Source organism: Stegodyphus dumicola, chromosome 6 (genome assembly GCF_044657685.1).
Source record: "Stegodyphus dumicola isolate Sdum_Otavi_A_Nest chromosome 6, ASM4465768v1".
Lineage (NCBI taxonomy): Eukaryota > Metazoa > Arthropoda > Arachnida > Araneae > Eresidae > Stegodyphus > Stegodyphus dumicola.
This window is the reverse complement of record NC_140773.1, coordinates 210,828,387-210,846,922: the sequence shown is the minus strand read 5'-3', so window position 1 is coordinate 210,846,922 and position 18,536 is coordinate 210,828,387. Positions and strand designations below refer to the sequence as shown.

Here is an 18,536-nt window from a genome sequence, read left to right as displayed (position 1 = left end):
TTCTAATATATCCGTGCAGTTGGCTGCCTGCTTGGCTAGTAGGTCAGCGGCTTCATTGCCTTGAATCCCTGTATGAGCGGGAACTCATTTTAAAGTGGGTCTTTGCGAAATAGGCATTGTCAGAAGCTGTTTCTGAATTCTGTACACCAATGGACTCCGGCTGTTTTGACTTGCGATAGCCGCCAGACTTGATGCCGAATCCCTGAGTATGGAGAATTTCTCCTGTTGACATGTGTTCGCATATCTAATTGCAGCACTGATAGCCAGAAGCTCTGCTTGGTATACCGAGTTGTTCGAGCCTAATTTCCTTTCCCACTCGAATGTTATAACTCCATTTTCTAGTCTACAGAAGGCGCTGCCCGTGCCGTTCTCAGTTTTGGAGCCATCTGTGAAAAGGTTATTACTGTACCTCTGAATTGGTTGGTCGTTTATACTGATACCATCAGAGAGATTAAAAGCTGCTGGATGAAAGTTATTGCAGTTGTTTTGTTCCTCGTAGTCCGAGTGGTGATAACTATGACCCCAGAGTGTTGAAGTTTGACCCAGCCTGGTAACCCTTACGATAGCTGCCTCCCTTTCTACTATCAAATCTAGGGGAGGAATTCCTGCTAGTTGTTGTAGGGCTAGTGTTGATGTGGTACGATAGGCCCTGCATACTTGAAGTAGCTGCTGTATCTGAATAGAGAGCAGGGATCTTTTCATATGAGAGGTAAGTTCGCAACCCCAGATTGCTGCTCCATAAGTTATTACTCTTTCTGTAATGGTTCTATGCCAAATTTTTAGTAGCTTAGATGAGATACCCCATTTATGTGAAGTCATGCGTCTCATGTTGTTGCTTAGGATGCTAATTCGAGTCTTAAGATTCCTGACATGTGGCATCCAAGAAAGTCTGTTGTCGAGTAATAGCCCAAGATATTTCAATTGGGGGAAACATTTTACCAGTATCCCATGGAGTTTAATGCTTGGGTTGCGTCTTAGCTGCCTGCTGCGTCCTATGAGCAAAGCTTTAGTTTTCTCTGCAGAAATCTGAAGCTTATGTGCTCTGGCCCATTGGGAGAACAGATCAAGACAGTCCTGCCACAACTAGCATAAAATCGTTCGCTTAGGCTATGATTCGAGCGTATTCTACTCTCTCAAACTGACGAAATGCCGAGTTTGCCACTATATTCCACAGTGTTGGTCCAAGGCATGACCCCTGTGGGCATCCTCTAAAGACATTTTTGACATAAATGCCGCTGTCTGATGTTACTTGTACACTTCGATCTTGAAGGTATGAGCGAAGGATGGTAATAATGGCTGTTGGGCAGGCCATGTTGTGCAGCACATTTATTACGTCTGGCCACCAAAGGGAGTCAAAGGCTCCCTTGATGTCAATGGCTATTGCCAGTGAGTGCAAATTGTTATCCTTGTTCTGTTTGATAGTGGCCATTAAGTCTTTTATGGCATGTTCAGTTGAGTTGCCCATTCGGAATCCATATTGGTTGGGATGCAGGGCGTTGTTCCTTTGCAGGAAGAAGTCCAATCTGTAAAGAATTACTCTTTCCAATACCTTACCGAGCGCTGGCAGTAGACAGACTGGCCTGTAAGATGTAGGTTCTGCCGGAGTTTTGCCTGATTTTAGGAATAACGCCACTTCTGCCAACTTCATATTTTTAGGAAAGTACTGATGTTTCCAGCAAGCTGAAATGACCGCAAGGAATAGTTTTGGGAATTCCCTGTGTATCTCTCTAATGATGATATTATCAATTCCATCCGGACCTGGAGCATTTTTGGGTGCCAGAGTACGTATGATGTTATCCACTTCCATTTGCGTAGAAGGGAATTCGTATCTTCTGGTAACTTGGCGAAATTTCATACTGTAGGTTTTTCTCGCTTCCTCTTGCTCCTCTAAGAAATCCTCTTCATCATCATCAGAAAAAACTGAATTTATGATCTCACTGATTACTTCGATGTTGGATGAGGCAGTGCTATTCACCATAGGCGAAAGGGTCTTAGGACGAAACACCTTGTTACATGTTATCTTTTGAGTAGGTCCAAAGGCTTTAGTGACATTATTACAGTAAGTGCTCCATGAGATTAACTTGGCCTCTTTAATTTTCCTTTTATATAAAGTTCTGGCTTTATTGTATATTATCATTTTGAGTTGCCGTAGATATGGATCTACCGTGGATTGTGCTTTTCTGCGAAGTGCCCGAACTCTGCTCCTCTCTGTGTTAAGCTCTGGTGACTACCAGGATATCGAGTGTTTTGCCTTTACCGATTTCAAACCATATGCTTTGTGGGCGGCTTGCACTATTTTTGTAACTAGTAAGTCATAGAGATTATCTAAGGAGTTTCTGTCCTGGCAGTTGTTGAAATCTTTGATAAATTTCTCTACATGCGCTCGAATGTGTTCCCGTAAAACGGAATGTCCTCCAAATGCCGTTTTGAATCTTTTCTTTATTATGTAGTCTATAGGAGTATCCAGCCTGTAAGTAATAATTTTGTGATCACTGAGTGACGGCAGGTCACTCACTGTCCAATCTTGTATGTTCGGAGTTGTATTGGGAGTTGATATTGTTAGATCTGGCCACTCTCGAGCTCTAGATGTTTCAAAGGTAGGCGGTGAGTCCTGAGCATTGATGACAATGAAATGCTTACTGTCCAAGAATTCTAGTACCGCAATTCCCCTTCGGTTCTCCGAGTCAGCACCCCATAGTTGATTGGTGGCGTTAAAGTCTCCTGCTATGATACAGTGTGATGCCCCAGTTAGAAGGTTAGAATTACGTTCCTCTAATAGAGGGGTAATATCTTCGCTCGGGGGTAGATACACAGCAATAATATCAATGCTGCAATTACTAGTGTCTAGTCTGATGGAGACTGTATGCTCTGTGATTTTCATTAGGAGAGGGGAGAGAGGGCCACTGTAAATAATCGCAGCTAGCTGATTCTTTGAGAGAAACGTTCTGCTGTGTATTGGAACACTAGGAATCACTCCGTTGTAAACATATTGCTCATTTTTCATCTCTCCTGCTTCTAAACAATACCTAATGTCTCTACAAGTGTTCATGGATATTACCATGGCAATCCCACCAAATACAAAGCATGATCTTTTTATCAGTCAAATTGCGTTTTGCGACGCTGTTGATAGGCTCAACGAGCGCAGACCAACCCACTTTTCTGCCAGTGCTGTTGAACTAAATCCACATTTCATCACAAGTGACGATCCGGTCCAGAAGTTTGTCTTTGCTTTGATATTCGCGTAATTAGTGCAGGTCCGAAACGTATGTCCTTATCTGTTTTAATCAGCTCAATGCAGCACAAAGCGATTGCAGTAGTACATCAAGTTTTACGCGATGCGTAGCACAACTAATGAACATGGCACTAACCTTTATGACCTTAGAAAGTTCTCGAGTGGTTGCATACTGATCTTCTTCCACAAGTTCTTGCAGGCGGGCCTCATCCACATCAGTAACCTCGTCAGAGCGTTCTGCTTCTTGAATCTCGTAGTTGTTGTTTTTTAACTTTCGGTACCAAACATTACCAATATCATATGATATCACATTAATATCTAAAGCTGTACTCATGAATTGGTGACATTCTGTAGCTGACTTTTTGCAACAGAATTGGAAGCAAATGATGGTTTTAATCTGGTAGCATGATAGTTGCACTTCAGACACCTGGTACTAAATGATAACGACAATTATTTTACAAATGTCACAGTATTGTATTCTAAAGTAAGTTTCTTGCTTTCAGATGCCAAAAATCGTCTGACAAAACATGATTAAACACGCCAACGTATACTGTTTCCGCAGATGATATTTGCGGTGGCGGGAAACTTTCGTTAAATACGATGTTTTTATGCTTGAGGATACTCAAATGTATCTAATTAATTTACAAGAAAATGAATTGCAAAATCATTTGATTTTATAATTTACTCTCAAATCATTTAAAAAAGAGACCGGGGTGAAAGATATGTTTCTTCTTTTCTAAAGAAAAATGCGATTTTGAATCATCTTTTCGCTTTCTAATTTGCTTACATTGCAAAGAATGAAATTAACTTACAAGGAAAAAATTAATATAAAAGGATAAATGAATATGTAAAAAAATCAAATGCTCAAAGCTATGCAATTAGCTTACATGGACCTGAATTACAAAAGTTTCTTATTTTATATTTCACTTACAAATCACTTCAGTAAAGAAAATCGAGTTGAAAGAGATGTTTCTTCTTTTCTAAAGAACAACGCAATTTTGATTCATTCCCTTTTTCAAATTGAAAATTTACTGCTAGAAACGAAAGAATAACATGAAGTGTTAACTGAATATATAAGAAAAACAGCAAAGGCATAAATGTCACTTAAAAGTTTGGTTTATATATTAACTTTAAAGTGTAGATTACACATTTGGTTACTAGTACAGAAATAATGCTTGGTGACAGCTATGGAACTGCTGAAAGTAAAGCTATTCTCACTCGATTTAAAAACTATCAAAATGTTTTTTATATTTGGAGATATAAATTTTGATTTTATTAGTTTCTTCGAGATTACAGCAGGGGATTTGACAGATGATTTTGATAAATAAACTTCTCTTTAAGTGTACAAGATGCTTATTTTCCAAACCAACCTAGCATTTTTGAATGAAGGATTTTTCTTCTTAAGATTTGTATTCACATAACGTTTTTATATCTTCAAAGCGATTTATTTCCAAAGATTTACTTAAAACATTCGAAATGACACAAATCTGTCATCAAGATATATTTTAAAAGCAGCACGAAAAAAAAAAAGAACTAAATACATTTGAATGAGAACAAAATAGTAACAGAACAAAAATAGAGGTAAGAGAAGACGCATGTTATTGCTGCAGACAATGAAAACGAAAGATAAATTCTTTTCGCTAGAGACTTTCACAAAAACTAAAAGAAAACATAAAACTTTCATCTAACTCATCCCTGTTCGAAAGTACCAGATACTATAACCAAAAGTGATTATCCATTGGTGAAAAAAGATTTCGTAACAGATACTGTCAGCATGAACAGAAAAAACAATATTGCAAACATTGTATTAAAATTTAATTAAGAGTGATTAAAGGATTAATTTCCTCATTTTAAAAAACAAAGAAAACTCCATTATTTAGAATTTTTTCAGAAAGGAGCTTAAAAAGTGAGGCAATTGGAACAAATTTTGGATAACAGGACATTTCGTTGAAATAACAACCAGAAGATAAGATATTGGGCTCATAATATTTCATCTATGAAGATTTAGTTTTATTACAGAACACAAGAAGTTCAGCTTTGCAGTTAACTATGAGGAATACACCAGAGATTCTCAACCAGGGGTACGCATACCACTGGTGATACCCAAGAAAAAAGAGGTGGTATGCAAAGAATCAAAGTATTTTTAACTATTAAATTCAAAAATATCGTGAGGGGAAAAAACAATTGATAGAAATTTCCTGTGATCGAACTCTAACTGAAGATTTCAAAAATAACACGCTTGTCTACTTTTGGCTGAACCCCCCCCCCAAAAAAAAAGAATTTAAAGGCGGATGTGAGGTATATCTATTTATTTTTAACTATTAGTTCATTTTAAGTTTTACTTTCCTATTACTCTCTTTTCACCCACTTTTTCATGCCAGAATGTAAATGAGATAGCGAGAGTTTATTCAAATTAAGGTAGAAAGAAGTGCTATTTAAGCAAGAGATTCGTAAGTTTGTTTTTAGAGCGTGTTTGCCTATTCCAGGCTACGTGGTGCTGTGATTATTAGCGTTGGGTTAGCCGACTTTGAATGTTCTAGTCATTAGGCTTTGTCTCGCCGGTTTCGTACTACAAAGCACAGCGCTTCCAGCGTGTTAAAGTATTCTGTGAGCCGTTAGGCTAATCTACCGCACATTGAAATTGTTATTGTTACGTAGTTCTGTTAAGAAGTGCTTGGCTTATTGTAACCGAATTTGGGTCTCATTTGTTAATTTGTGTTCGAATAAAAGGGTCTTATACACCCTTCTTTTGATTTCTGCTTTGTTTCAGAAGGCTAAAGATAATTTTTCAAAAGTCCTTTACAAGTGTAGTTTATATGTTCCCAAACAGACATAGACGTTACAGGTTTCAGATAACGCTATTAAATTTAGATTACCTTTGTGCACAACTTATATGTTGAACACGGATTTTCTTCCAAGTTTTATTTGAAAAGTAAATACAGAACAAAATTAAAGATGGATCTTAATTTACGGTTAAAGTTAAGTGAAATAAGATGAGGCATAAAGAATTGGTCTGTGTTAAACAGGCCCAAATTTCACACTAAATTTTAGAATTAAAAGTTTTATAACTTAAATTTTGATAACTAAAATGGTAACCAATTTTTAATCTAATATTGTTTATGTGTGCATCTTTAATAGATTGTGCAAAAGGCAATATATATATATATATATTTAATATTTCTATTGAGAAATCGAAAAATAATCATTGTAAAATGTAGTGGTGGTACTAACATTTGTTCAATTTTTGTTTAAATGGCACGCGTTAGTCAAGAGATTGAAAACCGCTGGAATACGCTATTCAAAAACTATAGCTGGCGCACAGAATCAGCTATTTTGTTCGTCACCGAAGAAAATTCGAAAGCGACGAAAAGAGGAACCATCTGATGACGGATTGTGTTGATCTCGTGAACGACGCCTGGAGTAAAATGGAATTTCATTTACGTCGAAGTACAAATCACTAGTGAATTTTCTTCTCTCCTCTTCCATTAGTTCAAAGCTGTTCGTTTATTTTGCTTACGTCTTTCTTTTTCCTTTTCTCCAATTTGTTCTGACCGACGTCAGATTGCTGTCTTGCATACTGCAGTAGGGAAAGGAGGTATCTTTTATTGGATGAGACATACTGACAAGATTAGGGAAGGAAATGCATACCGAAGTTCTTTTCACACACTCTGTCCAAAATGACATTCTTAGATTCGCACGGAGGATTAATGATAGAAAAAGACATTTGGCCACAAATTTATTTTAGTCAATGTTCCCGTAAGATTCAGTACTTTTGAATGGCGAATGTAAGTTCGTGTCAGATTGTTAATAAAAAAGACAGTGTTATTTTCATTTTTTTGCTAGTCCGATCCATAATTCACGTTAAAAAATGTAACAAAAATAAATTAGTTTTTTATTTTTAAAAAACTTAAACTTTATAAAACATGGAATGTTTCGTGCAACTTTTGCTGAGTTTCAACCTCTTGTTTAATAGTATGGTGTTAAATATCATATCTTATGGTCAAATTTGTATATAACTACCACAAAGCATTATATACTATGATACTTTGGAAGGTCATATTACATAATGCATTGCTATTATTATTAAGTTATTATGAAACGATTGTTATGGTTTTATACACTTAATATATTATGTTATTTGAGTTTCGCAAAAGCACACTAGAATGTTCAGATTTTTTAAAAACAATTAGCTTAGATTTATGTAACGCATCGAAAGTATCTATGCAGTTTATCTACAAAACGGAATTACTATTAACTACTAATAATTAATTAGCAATGAATTTATATTTTTTTCTTCGCATGGAACCAAATTTTAAAACTTTCTCATTATTTTTCCTTTTGTCGTTATTTCTAGGCTCTCCGCGTCTGTTTCAAGGACACTGTAAACACAGCAGTAGAGGTAAGTTCATTAAATTTTGCAACAATTTTTCATAATATCATTTTATTTTAAAATACCTTTGATTTGAATAAGGATATCAGAAGGTAAAATTTTAACGGAGTCTCCATATTTCCCAAAATACTCAAAGTTTACTTTCGGAATAGGACAAACCATGAAAAATTCGTCATAATCACCATCCGTTGTATCTTCAGGCACATCATCGAATTCTGTTTCATCTTCACACTCACTATCATTCTGATCCATAGATGAATAATCACCTTCCGTTCCATGTAGATTGTTAGATGTATTACATTTTTAAAATTACTTCTAAATTTTATCGGGCTTAATATCATTCCTTGCCTTTATTATCCACTCACATCCTATTTCTAGACGGACATGTTACATATGATTCCTCTTAAATATTTTTTCACTTTCTAATATCCACGTATTTCTTTGTCGGCTGAACTAATGGCGTTACTTCTCGTGAAATAACGCCTATGTCTGTATTACACTTTTTCAACAATTTCTTTACATTATTCGTTAGATAAGATTTAAACATATCCAAAAGTAAAAGACTTTTCGGATTCTTTAATGCAATAGAAAGCTTTCGCCAAATATTGCTTATCCACAGTTTCACACCTTTTCCTTTCCATCAATCCTTTCATACATCCTTTTACGTGAACATAAATGCAAACCCCATTGAAGAAATTATATTTATTTCTTTTAAAAATAACCATGGATTTTAATTCTGTACCGTCGGCTAAACAGGAAAGACGTACAATGAGGTGAGATTTATCGTGTCCTTTTGTTTTATGTGAATGGTTTTTGTTCCTTTCACATCAGTTGTTTTATTTTCTATTCATAGCTAACATTACTGGAGTTCCATCAATATTTACAATTTGTTATAGTTAATATATTTTTTTCAATAACTTACTTACCTCTCAATTTGTTGTCCGAATATTTCGGAAGCCTTTCCAAAACTTTAGATTTTTTCTTTTAGAACGAAATTATTCCGTTTCATAAATTGACTACACAAACTCAAAATTGCTTTAAAGATTTCCCTTTCATTTGCATTCATTTTTGCCCATTTCAAGACAAATAAATTTATGCTGTTTCTTGTTATAATTAATGCTTTCTGGCGATTTTCTGGAACCAAGTTCTCAACACTTACCACATCGTTACTCCTTTACGAAGAGCACATTTATTCTTTAATATCCTAATCATTGTGATTTAATGCATTTTCTATTGAAAATTGATATTTTTCGATTAAAGATTCGTTCACTCCATCTAATTGTTATCGTAAAGGTCTGCATTAACAGTTTGTCCAGATTTCAACAATTCAAAATGAACAATTCCGCGAATACTCCATCAAACACCTAGAAGCGCCTTTTCGAGATGTAAACCCCCTTTGTAACCCCTATTAAAACTGCCTTTTGAGTTTTGGATTATCATACAGGACTTATGATTTTGCCTCCACTAATCAAACGGTCAAAACACGGTTCTCTATGGTGCCGTTGAAGCAATACGCTGCATGTGATGGATAGGTTGGCTTTGTTTTTTTCGGACAGATTGTGAGAGACTCAAACACCTGCTTTGCTTATTTTCCCATTCTGCTTTAAATTTTCTTGGATAGTCGACCAAGGTTGGTTAAGAGTGTTTGACATGGATTTGCTTCCACTTCTGCCCTTATCATGTTGTTGTCGACATGCGCAGAAACGACATTACTTTCCGGTCCCCCTATTATTTTCTTCCACTTACATATGAAGGCTTTCACCAACACCAGATATCCTCGCCGCAGCATAGTATCCATTTTCTCTTGCAAAATTAAACAACTTTGCGTTTGAAACCATAATTGCGTTTGTTTAGTATGGTTGGAGCTATATTTACCTTAAGAAGACTATTAAAGAAGCCATATTAACTACTTTTCGAAAACTTAGAATAACATTTGGCCCGGTGGCGCAGTGGCTGGCGCGTCGCGCAGCAGTACCACAGGTCCGGGGTTCGATCCCTGAGCTAGGCAAGGTCGATTTAACCTTTCATCCAGCGAGTGAGTTGATAAAATGAGTACCAAGTTCGCTTGGGGACTAAACACCGGGGTCCTCCGACAAACTAACCACTTGTCCAGCCAAGATGCACAAGCTTCTTGGAGCCCACGGTCTAGAAAGCAGATATCAGGACACTGCCGGACATGGCTGTCTAAGGGCTGTTTGTTCTCCCGAGGTTAGTAGGGTTTTAGAGTAACATTTTTGTGCACAACTGCATGGAATAGAACCCACCCTCTTTGCAAAATGATTTATTTCCTTAAGCATTTCCCCGACACATATATTTCCCCCTTATCTCTTGTCATTTCAGTTTATTATTGTTCGAAAAAATAGAAAAAGTCTTCGAATGAGTACTTCAAAAGACAACAGCATCGCACATGTAGCTTTCAGAAATCTTCGTAAAGGGTGCGCGTTATAAGGGGAATATGCCTAAAAGTTAAAAATTGTAGTTGGAAAATGCAGCTGCTCGTTATACGCCGGAATGCGGTACATACTTTGTAAATTTTAATATGATATTAATTTTAGTAAGAATATAGGTATTAATTAATTTCTGTAAGTAGTTTAATGTTCTTGTTAATTTATTGACTGCAGAATAATACTCAGTTATTAATTAAAATTACTCTTTCGTTCTATGCGATTCTCTATACGATTTCTTTTTATTTAAAGTATGTTGTATGGCTATTGAATTTCTTATCATAATCACAAATTTATTTTGAAGTTCAAGTAAAAGAAAAGTTTGAACAAAAATTCACATATTTCGATTACAATTTCCTGGTTTACATAAAAAATTTTTCTTATTGTTCTCAAATAGCTTATAATTATATACATCTACATATATATGAGTATTGTCCATAAAAATATTATATATGATGAATATTTTACATAGTAATATTAACACATATATTTATTTCACACACGCATTTATGTATTTATAGAGTTTTAAGTAGTATTTTAATGTATTTCAAATCCTTTTTATAGTTGGAAATTGTTAAGTATTCAAATCTACTGTAACTGCAAGCTTCTAAATTTTATATGCATATGAAAAGAAATTTTATAATCGCCTATATAGAGTTTTTAATGAAAATATTTTGGCTCTAAGTGTGATTGTTTTAGCCTGCTAAAGTTTTATCACGCACGTCATCGTTGTTGTCTTGTCCTTGTATTCCATGTATCTCTTTTATTTTTCTCTTTTACAAAGGCACGTACGTGGATCAAAATTCGTTTCCTTCCGAAATCATTAACTCCTTCGTTCCCTCAAACTTGGAAATTTGTCCTTCTCCAAAGCCCAGCTATCGGAGCTGACTATCGGAGAAGAGCTTAAGCGTTTCAGAAGCCTCCCATTTTTTTCTTTATCGGTCTGGTCTTTTTAGATAGCGATCAATTTCTCCAAAGACTTGCAGTTTTCATTTAGAATTAAAGTATTTTCAAGCTATTTTGTTGGTCAAGTGTACTGATATGTTTATAACTGCGTTAGTCTTTGGCGGCTAACTGCTCTCCCAAAAGTCATGTTAGACGGAAAATTTTTATTCTTGTTTTTACCACAGACTCCGCAATGTACGTATTTTTCATTCCTTCTAATGATTCTGTTCTAATGATAGTTTGTAATAAAAAAGTAGCCCAGATAGTTTGTGATAAAATATACAAATGCATAATGCACAGACATGTAATGCACGAGAGGGTTACTGTAATCGTACAGCTGAAATTTGACTTCGGTTAATGAATCCCTTTCCGTGGGTGTCCATGTGATGCTCTCATTAGAATACATTTTAAGAATATAAATGAAAAAAAGTGCATTTCACAGAAATATAGTGATATTTTAATTTTTGTATGAGCATATTCTTAAGCTTGGTCAATGTATTATCTCCAAAGCAACTTAGAAAAGACAAGTTAAGTATATTTAATATATTAAAACAGATCGTGTTTATCATTCCGAAACAAATTCTTTCTATTGCCTAAATTAAACATAATGTGTGGTTTTGAAGTATTAAAGTACATTACTGGTGCTCATGTGCGTACAAATTGTTATTCCTAGGAGAGATAATTTGTTTTATGCTTGAGTTGCATTTACACTGCCTTTCGTATTATTCTCTAAATTGCATTTGGTGTAGATAAAGGTTAAAGGTGACTCTCTGGAAGACGTTTCTATGATAATTACTTCACTTTTAAAGGGAAGAGAGATAAACGTAGTAATGTTGGCAGTTTTAACAAACATTTAAACTAAATAAATAGCAAAACGTAATTCGACATATGATATTCATTAATGTGAAATCAGTTTGGTTATATATTATTACTATTACGAAAATGTATATTATAACTTTTATTATTTCCGAAGTGTCGTAAATGCTATGTGTAAAAATGTGCATATACCGCGCTGGTGTATCTTGCGAAATATATGATTTCTGACATATTTCCGTGAAAGTTTCTTATGTTCTTCTTATCTTCTTATGTTCATAGAGGTTTCTCTAAAAATGCAGAGTTTTAACAAAATCTCTAGAAATAGCGAATAGCCAGTTTCTTTCACCTTACGGTAACACACGAGGCTTTCAATCATTTTACAGTTGAAGTCCAAAATTTATCAGAATCAAAAAAAAAAAAATAAAAAAATACATATTAAAAAATAAGTACATCTCATTCAGCTAGAGTTCGATCACAGAAAATTTTTGTCAATTGTTCTGCACAAGATAAAATTTCCGGTACATTTGAACTAAATAGATTTCTAATCCAATTTGATTTTTCATAATCCTCGGGAAAATTCATATTGAAATTCTTATCATTAAAAAATAATGATTTTTAATATCGGATGCTAATTCTTCTGCTGTTTTAAAATTGTTTCCAGTTAAAAATCTTTCTAAAAGTGGTAAAACGCTGAAAACATTATTTTTCAATTCTTTGATTATCAGTTCGAGTTTTATCACGGTATTTATTTTATCTTTAATGGTAAATAAATTAACACTTTGTCCTCGTAATCTTAAATTAAATTCATTTAATTTTCGAAAAGTATTAACTATATATATTAGAGGCGCAAACCATAATTTACTAAACATTTTTGCAATTTGCGCCAACCATAATTCACTAAATAAACATTTTTGCAATTCAAATTGAAAAAATGTTTACTATTAAATTGTCCTGGATCAAATCATCGCTTTTCCGTTTAGTCAATTCTAGCCATTTTTCCATTTTGAAAATCTAGGTTTATTTTGTTACTTTTCACCAAATATTTAAATGCACAATATATTACGAATTCTGCAACAAAATGACAATATTCTCAAATCCAGCAGAAAAGTAAGGAATACAAAGCAACAAGAAGACTAAATACCTGCTATTAGAGATATAAAATCGACGCAAAAAATATTCTAATTGAAAATGAGCCCATAAATGGTAGCGACATAAAGTGTAGGCATACTAAAAAATCGATCAACTTATTAGAATAATCACCTTAAAAGAATTAGTGAGATACTATTATCTTTTTACAGGAACTTAATTTTATTTTCTATTAAACACAAAACCCTTTTCTATTACTCTTTTTAAAACATTAATTATGACAAATTTTGTTATGTCTATATCTGAGAGAATATGAAAATAAAATGGATTATAAGCGGATATTGGTCTTGAACAAAACTCTGATCGCATAAATTTACGAGTGTCAGAGAAAAAAAAAACTTACCATCGGTTGGAAATCGCCTGTGCTAGACGATTTCAGGTTTTGCCAGATAAATTAGTTCCTTAATTTTTGAGTAATCCTTTATCTTCAAGTTTTGACTTGAAGACGATACAAGAGTGCCATACATAATAACTTATAAAGCAAAAAGAGGAAACTGATACTGTAAATACAAAGCAAAAAGAGGAAAAAAAAAGCTAAACTTGAAACATATGCCACCATAATGTAACGTATTCTAAAGATCTTCGTATCGTAGAAATATGCTTCTCCCTGCAGTCATGTGTTTTAACGATGCAAATAACGTCATTTCATTTATTACAGATTGAATGTGTAAGAGAGATGAAACTCAGTTAAAGTAATCGAAAACAGAAATATACTTTGCAGCAAAATTATTTTCGTTATTCTGTAAATAGTTTAACAAATCTTGCTGTTTTTTTATACATATAAACAACTACTAACATTTTCTAGCGTTAGTAAGTCGTAAACAGTATGACTGTTTCAAAGTGTAGACTGGAAAGAGCGTCCCAAATATATTCATAAAGTTTCTGCTTTGTTCTTTTTAGTTTATTTTCTGGGAATAAAGAAGTTGTGTCATCTAGAGTCGAAGATTTGAAAATTCAAAAAATACCCACAAGAAATTATTGCTGGAATCGGAAATATTCTGGTAACTTTTCTCTCAAGATTGTATGAAACAAAGGCAGGATAAATCTCCTTTCTTTGCCTTAATCCGAAAATCGTCTGTAATCCAAGATTTCGGAACAGAAGCCAAAGTAAACGGTAAAGAAATTCCCAAGCTCTTTACTTCTTAAGCCCGAGACGCAGCTGCGCCATTGATTGGAATACCAAATAAATAAAAACTCCTCTTATTGTAATTGGCGAGACAAATTCGCTCAATCCTTTTCTATGGTTTTACCATAACTTGTTAAAATCATTTCTAAGGTACAGATACATTACCTTTTCCAATTGATTAAGTCTTAGAACGGTATTTAGAAAATATTGAGTGAGTGATAATAATAGGAAATAAAAGCTAAAAGTAGATTTCTTTTTTATTTCTTTTTAAAACAGAAGCGGATATTTTTCCTCTTTATAACACAGAAGATGGAAGCCGAATTAAACTCGTCTTATACTTTATGGACTTGATTGTTCTGAACATTTTCAAGCATTCAGTTTCAGTCGTCAAAATAGACAAATTTGTATTCTAGAAGAATACTGTGTCCAGTCGCGAAATAAAAAGCATGTTTTCCCCAACGAGGCGTAGAGGAGAGCAGTTGGAGTATCTATTCCACATGTTGTGGCTGCGAGTGTTCCAATATGCCATCTAAAAGATACTTATCGTATGCTTTAATAGGCAACATATGGATGCTTATTTTATGTTTTAATGAACGTCACTGATGCTTATCTTAGTTCATGTTTGCTACTAAATTAAAGTTTCTAGTTCAAATCTGGCTTATTAATAAAATTAACAAAGGAAAATTTGTTATATCTCTTCTCCAAGATTATAACAATCATCTAGATAGACCTGAACGATCCAGTTTTAAAGAGTGATTTCAACAGCACTTAAAGGAGCGAGTTTTCTAATAAAACAAAATCCAATGTTTAATAATATTTATTGTAAGTAATTATGATACATTAACGTCTGTCCAATCAAAATACAGCATGCCAGACACGTAAACAAAATTTACAAATGGTAAACCAAGGGTAACAAAATTACAAAAGGTCAAAGTCAAATTTTCCTCTTCAGTCTTCCATAACCAAAGGGCTTAGTTTAATCTTTATTACAAAGATAATGGAACTGTTAATAATAAAAGCAGAAGACAAGACCGGCAGTTCAATGGGCTTTTCAAGCAAACAACCAATTCGGAAATAAATTTTTTGCTGCCAAATTAGCATTTTCAAAGTTTTTCAATACCTCGCAACAATTCGAAGCAATCAATAATTTACATCTCGCGCAACACGCAATAACCACATCATAAATAATTTCTTTTGCCAAAATATTGTTGCGTGCGTACGGGTTCGTTATGAAATGAATGCACAAGTCCGATGAAAAATGAACAAAAATTTATTATTATCACAACAAAAATGCTTAAATTTTCTCAAATTATCATGCAGTATTACAATATCTCACAGTAGTTTTCTTTTAACTACTCAAATGTCAATAGAACGTAATTCAAAACAGCTAAAGAACGCTAATCCGCGAATTCGCTACAATCAACAACAGTAGTTTTCTAAACAACAACAAACTAAGCAACTACTACAAACTGAGATGTTTTCCTCCTTTTATAAGATTTTAAAATCACGCGCTAGAATTTTCCAGTATTTTCTCGAAATCAAAAAGAGATATTTATTTATTTAATGCACGCGCTCTTGTATTTTCAATTTTCCGGCTTAGCTTTCTTTTAATATTCGTCACGCGCTGCACTGCGCGAGAAATAAAACCATTTAATTTCTAATTGAACTAACATTAGCTTTTTAAATACCAAATTCGTAACACTGCCCCCTTCCCAAGGACTGCACGTCCCGGGCAGTACAATCCCTGGACAGGAAGCAAAACTTACAACTGTGGCATAAATGCATTAATAAGCATTACATTACAATAATAAACAACATGAACAATAAATGCAATACATAAAACAAATCAAATGCTATCAAATACAAATCAAATACACATTTAAAAACAAAAATGGACCATGGTCTTATACCATTTACAATTATTTACATTATGTACTATGGCCATAGTAATGAGCTAACCTTTCGTAATGAACGACTTTAGGTTTAGAGTTCGAAGACTTACGAATCCGAACCACGACGTCATTCAGCCTGTTTAGGACTGGGTACGGCCCATCCCAAGGTGACTGTAATTTCGGACAAAGTCCTTTCCGTCGAGTCGGATTCCACAACCACACCTTGTCTCCTTCGTGGAATTGATGTTCAGTAGCTCTTGTGTCGTATCGGGTCTTCATCTTCTCCGTCGCCAAGTTGACTCGCTCTCGTGCAAAATTGTGCATCACTTCAAACCGGGCCTGGAGATCTTGAATATATTCCTCAGACGATGAAGGAGCATCCGGAGGGCGGCCAAACAATAGATCACAAGGCAGACGAAGGTCAAGACCGAAGAGCATCTGTGATGGAGAATAGCCGGTAGTCTCGTGGACAGCACTGCGGTAAGCCAGTAAAAAGAGTGGTAATTTCTTGTCCCAGTCCTGTTGGTTTCTGGAAACCACTAATGAGAGGTTATTAAGGATGGTTCGATTGAACCTCTCTACCATGCCGTCCGACTGGGGATGCAATGGCGTCGTTTGAGTTTTGTCAATGCCAAGTAGTTTGCATAGTTCTTTGATTACTGCCGAGGCAAAATTCCTTCCCTGATCGGAATGTAACTGAAGAGACACTCCGAACCTGGAAATCCAGTGCTGTATCATTACCTCAGCTACTGTGACTGCCTCTTGATCAGGAATAGGATAAGCTTCAGGCCACTTGGTGAAGTAATCAATGACAACGAGTATGTATTTGTTGCCATCAGCAGTTCGTGGCAGAGATCCCAGGATGTCAAAGGCGATACGTTCAAAAGGCGCACCTACGTTGTAACGTTGCAGTCTGCCTCGGCTGCGTTTCCTCGGTCCTTTCCGACCTGCACAGGCATCGCAAGATCGGCACCACTTTTGCACGTCATTCTTTGCATTATTCCAGTAAAAGCGCTCACGAACTCTCTGTAAGGTCTTCATAATTCCAAAGTGACCTCCTGTAGGGCTGTTATGTAGTTCTTTGAGGACATCAGGAATCCGGGATCTCGGAAGTATCAGTTGCCATCGGAACGTCTTCCCATCATCCGACTCGAATTTCCAGTATAAGACGCCGTTTCGAATGTGAAGTGAATCCCAGAGTGCCCAGTATTGTTTTGTTGTAGGACTACAGATAGAAATGTCCTGCCATGTAGGTTTTCTGTTTGATGACTCTATTAAATCAAGTATGGGTTTAATGTCGCGGTCTTCCAGCTGGTCTTTCCTGACTTCATCATCACTCCACGGGTCTCGAGCAGCCGATGTTGATGTTGTAATTTGTCTTGCGACCGGAGTCAGCAGTTCGTATTTCGCTTCCACCCTGGAACAATATCGGCAGTTTTCTTGGCAAGGTCTTCTAGACAGGGCGTCGGCGTTTCCGTGTGATGATCCCTTACGATGACGGATAGTAATGTCATATTCTTGGAGTCTCTGTATCCACCTGGCTATTTGACCCTCAGGATTTTTGAAATTTAAAAGCCACGCCAATGAGGCATGGTCCGTGCGGAGGAGGAATTTTCTCCCGTATAGATAATGATGGAAATGTTCTACAGCTTTGACTATGGCGAGCAACTCTTTCCTTGTGACACAGTAATTCCTCTCCGGTTTAGACAGGCACTTGCTCCAGTAAGCTACTACACGTTCTTGGCCGTCTATTTCTTGGGACAAAACAGCACCGACACTTTCATTCCTCGCGTCGGTGTCGAGAATAAATGGTCTGTCGAGCTGAGGATACGTCAGGATTGGAGCAGATGTTAAAGCTTCCTTTAAGTTGTTAAATGCATCCTCGCATTCCTTTGTCCACAAGAATCTTTGCTTGCTCTCTGTCAGCTTGTGAAGTGGTCTTGCGATGGAAGAAAAGTTCTTCACGAATCTCCTATAGTAGGTGCAAAGCCCTAGGAAGCTTCTCAGCTGATGGACATTTTCGGGACGCGTCCAGGATTTAACCGCTGATACCTTTTCAGGATCCGTGCGCACACCTTCTGCAGAGATGACATGTCCCAGGTAAGTCACTTCCTTTCGAAACAATTTGCATTTAGCGGGAGTCAGCTTCAGATTGGCCTCTTTCAGTTTCTGAAGCACCTTTCTAAGATTTTCTAGATGCTCTTCAAAACTCTTTCCGACGATGATGATATCGTCCAGGTATATCAGACAGGCTTCGTAAGAAAGGCCTTTCAAAACAGTCTCCATAAGACGTTCGAATGTTGCCGGCGCATTACACAGTCCAAACGGCATCACTTTGAACTGCCAAAGTCCTTGTCCCGTAGTAAATGCCGTCTTTTCTCGGTCATCAGGATGGATTTCTACCTGCCAATACCCACTCTTTAAATCAAGTGTTGAGAACCACTTGCTTCCAGAAAGAGTGTCTAGAATGTCATTAATTCTAGGAAGAGGGTAACTGTCTTTCTTCGTAACCTCATTCAACCGGCGATAGTCAACGCAAAATCTT

General features: G+C 35.8%; 1 protein-coding gene across 2 annotated transcripts in view; it reads left to right on the top strand.

Annotated features, from left to right (window-relative positions):
• LOC118186731 (uncharacterized) overlaps positions 1-18,536 on the top strand; it is a 127,529-nt gene that overhangs the window by 15,939 nt on the left and 93,054 nt on the right. For both annotated transcript variants that reach the window (XM_035356865.2, XM_035356864.2), the window contains exon 3: positions 7,587-7,631. In XM_035356865.2, the coding sequence (XP_035212756.1) occupies positions 7,587-7,631 (45 nt within the window). The remainder of the gene's footprint in view (positions 1-7,586; positions 7,632-18,536) is intronic.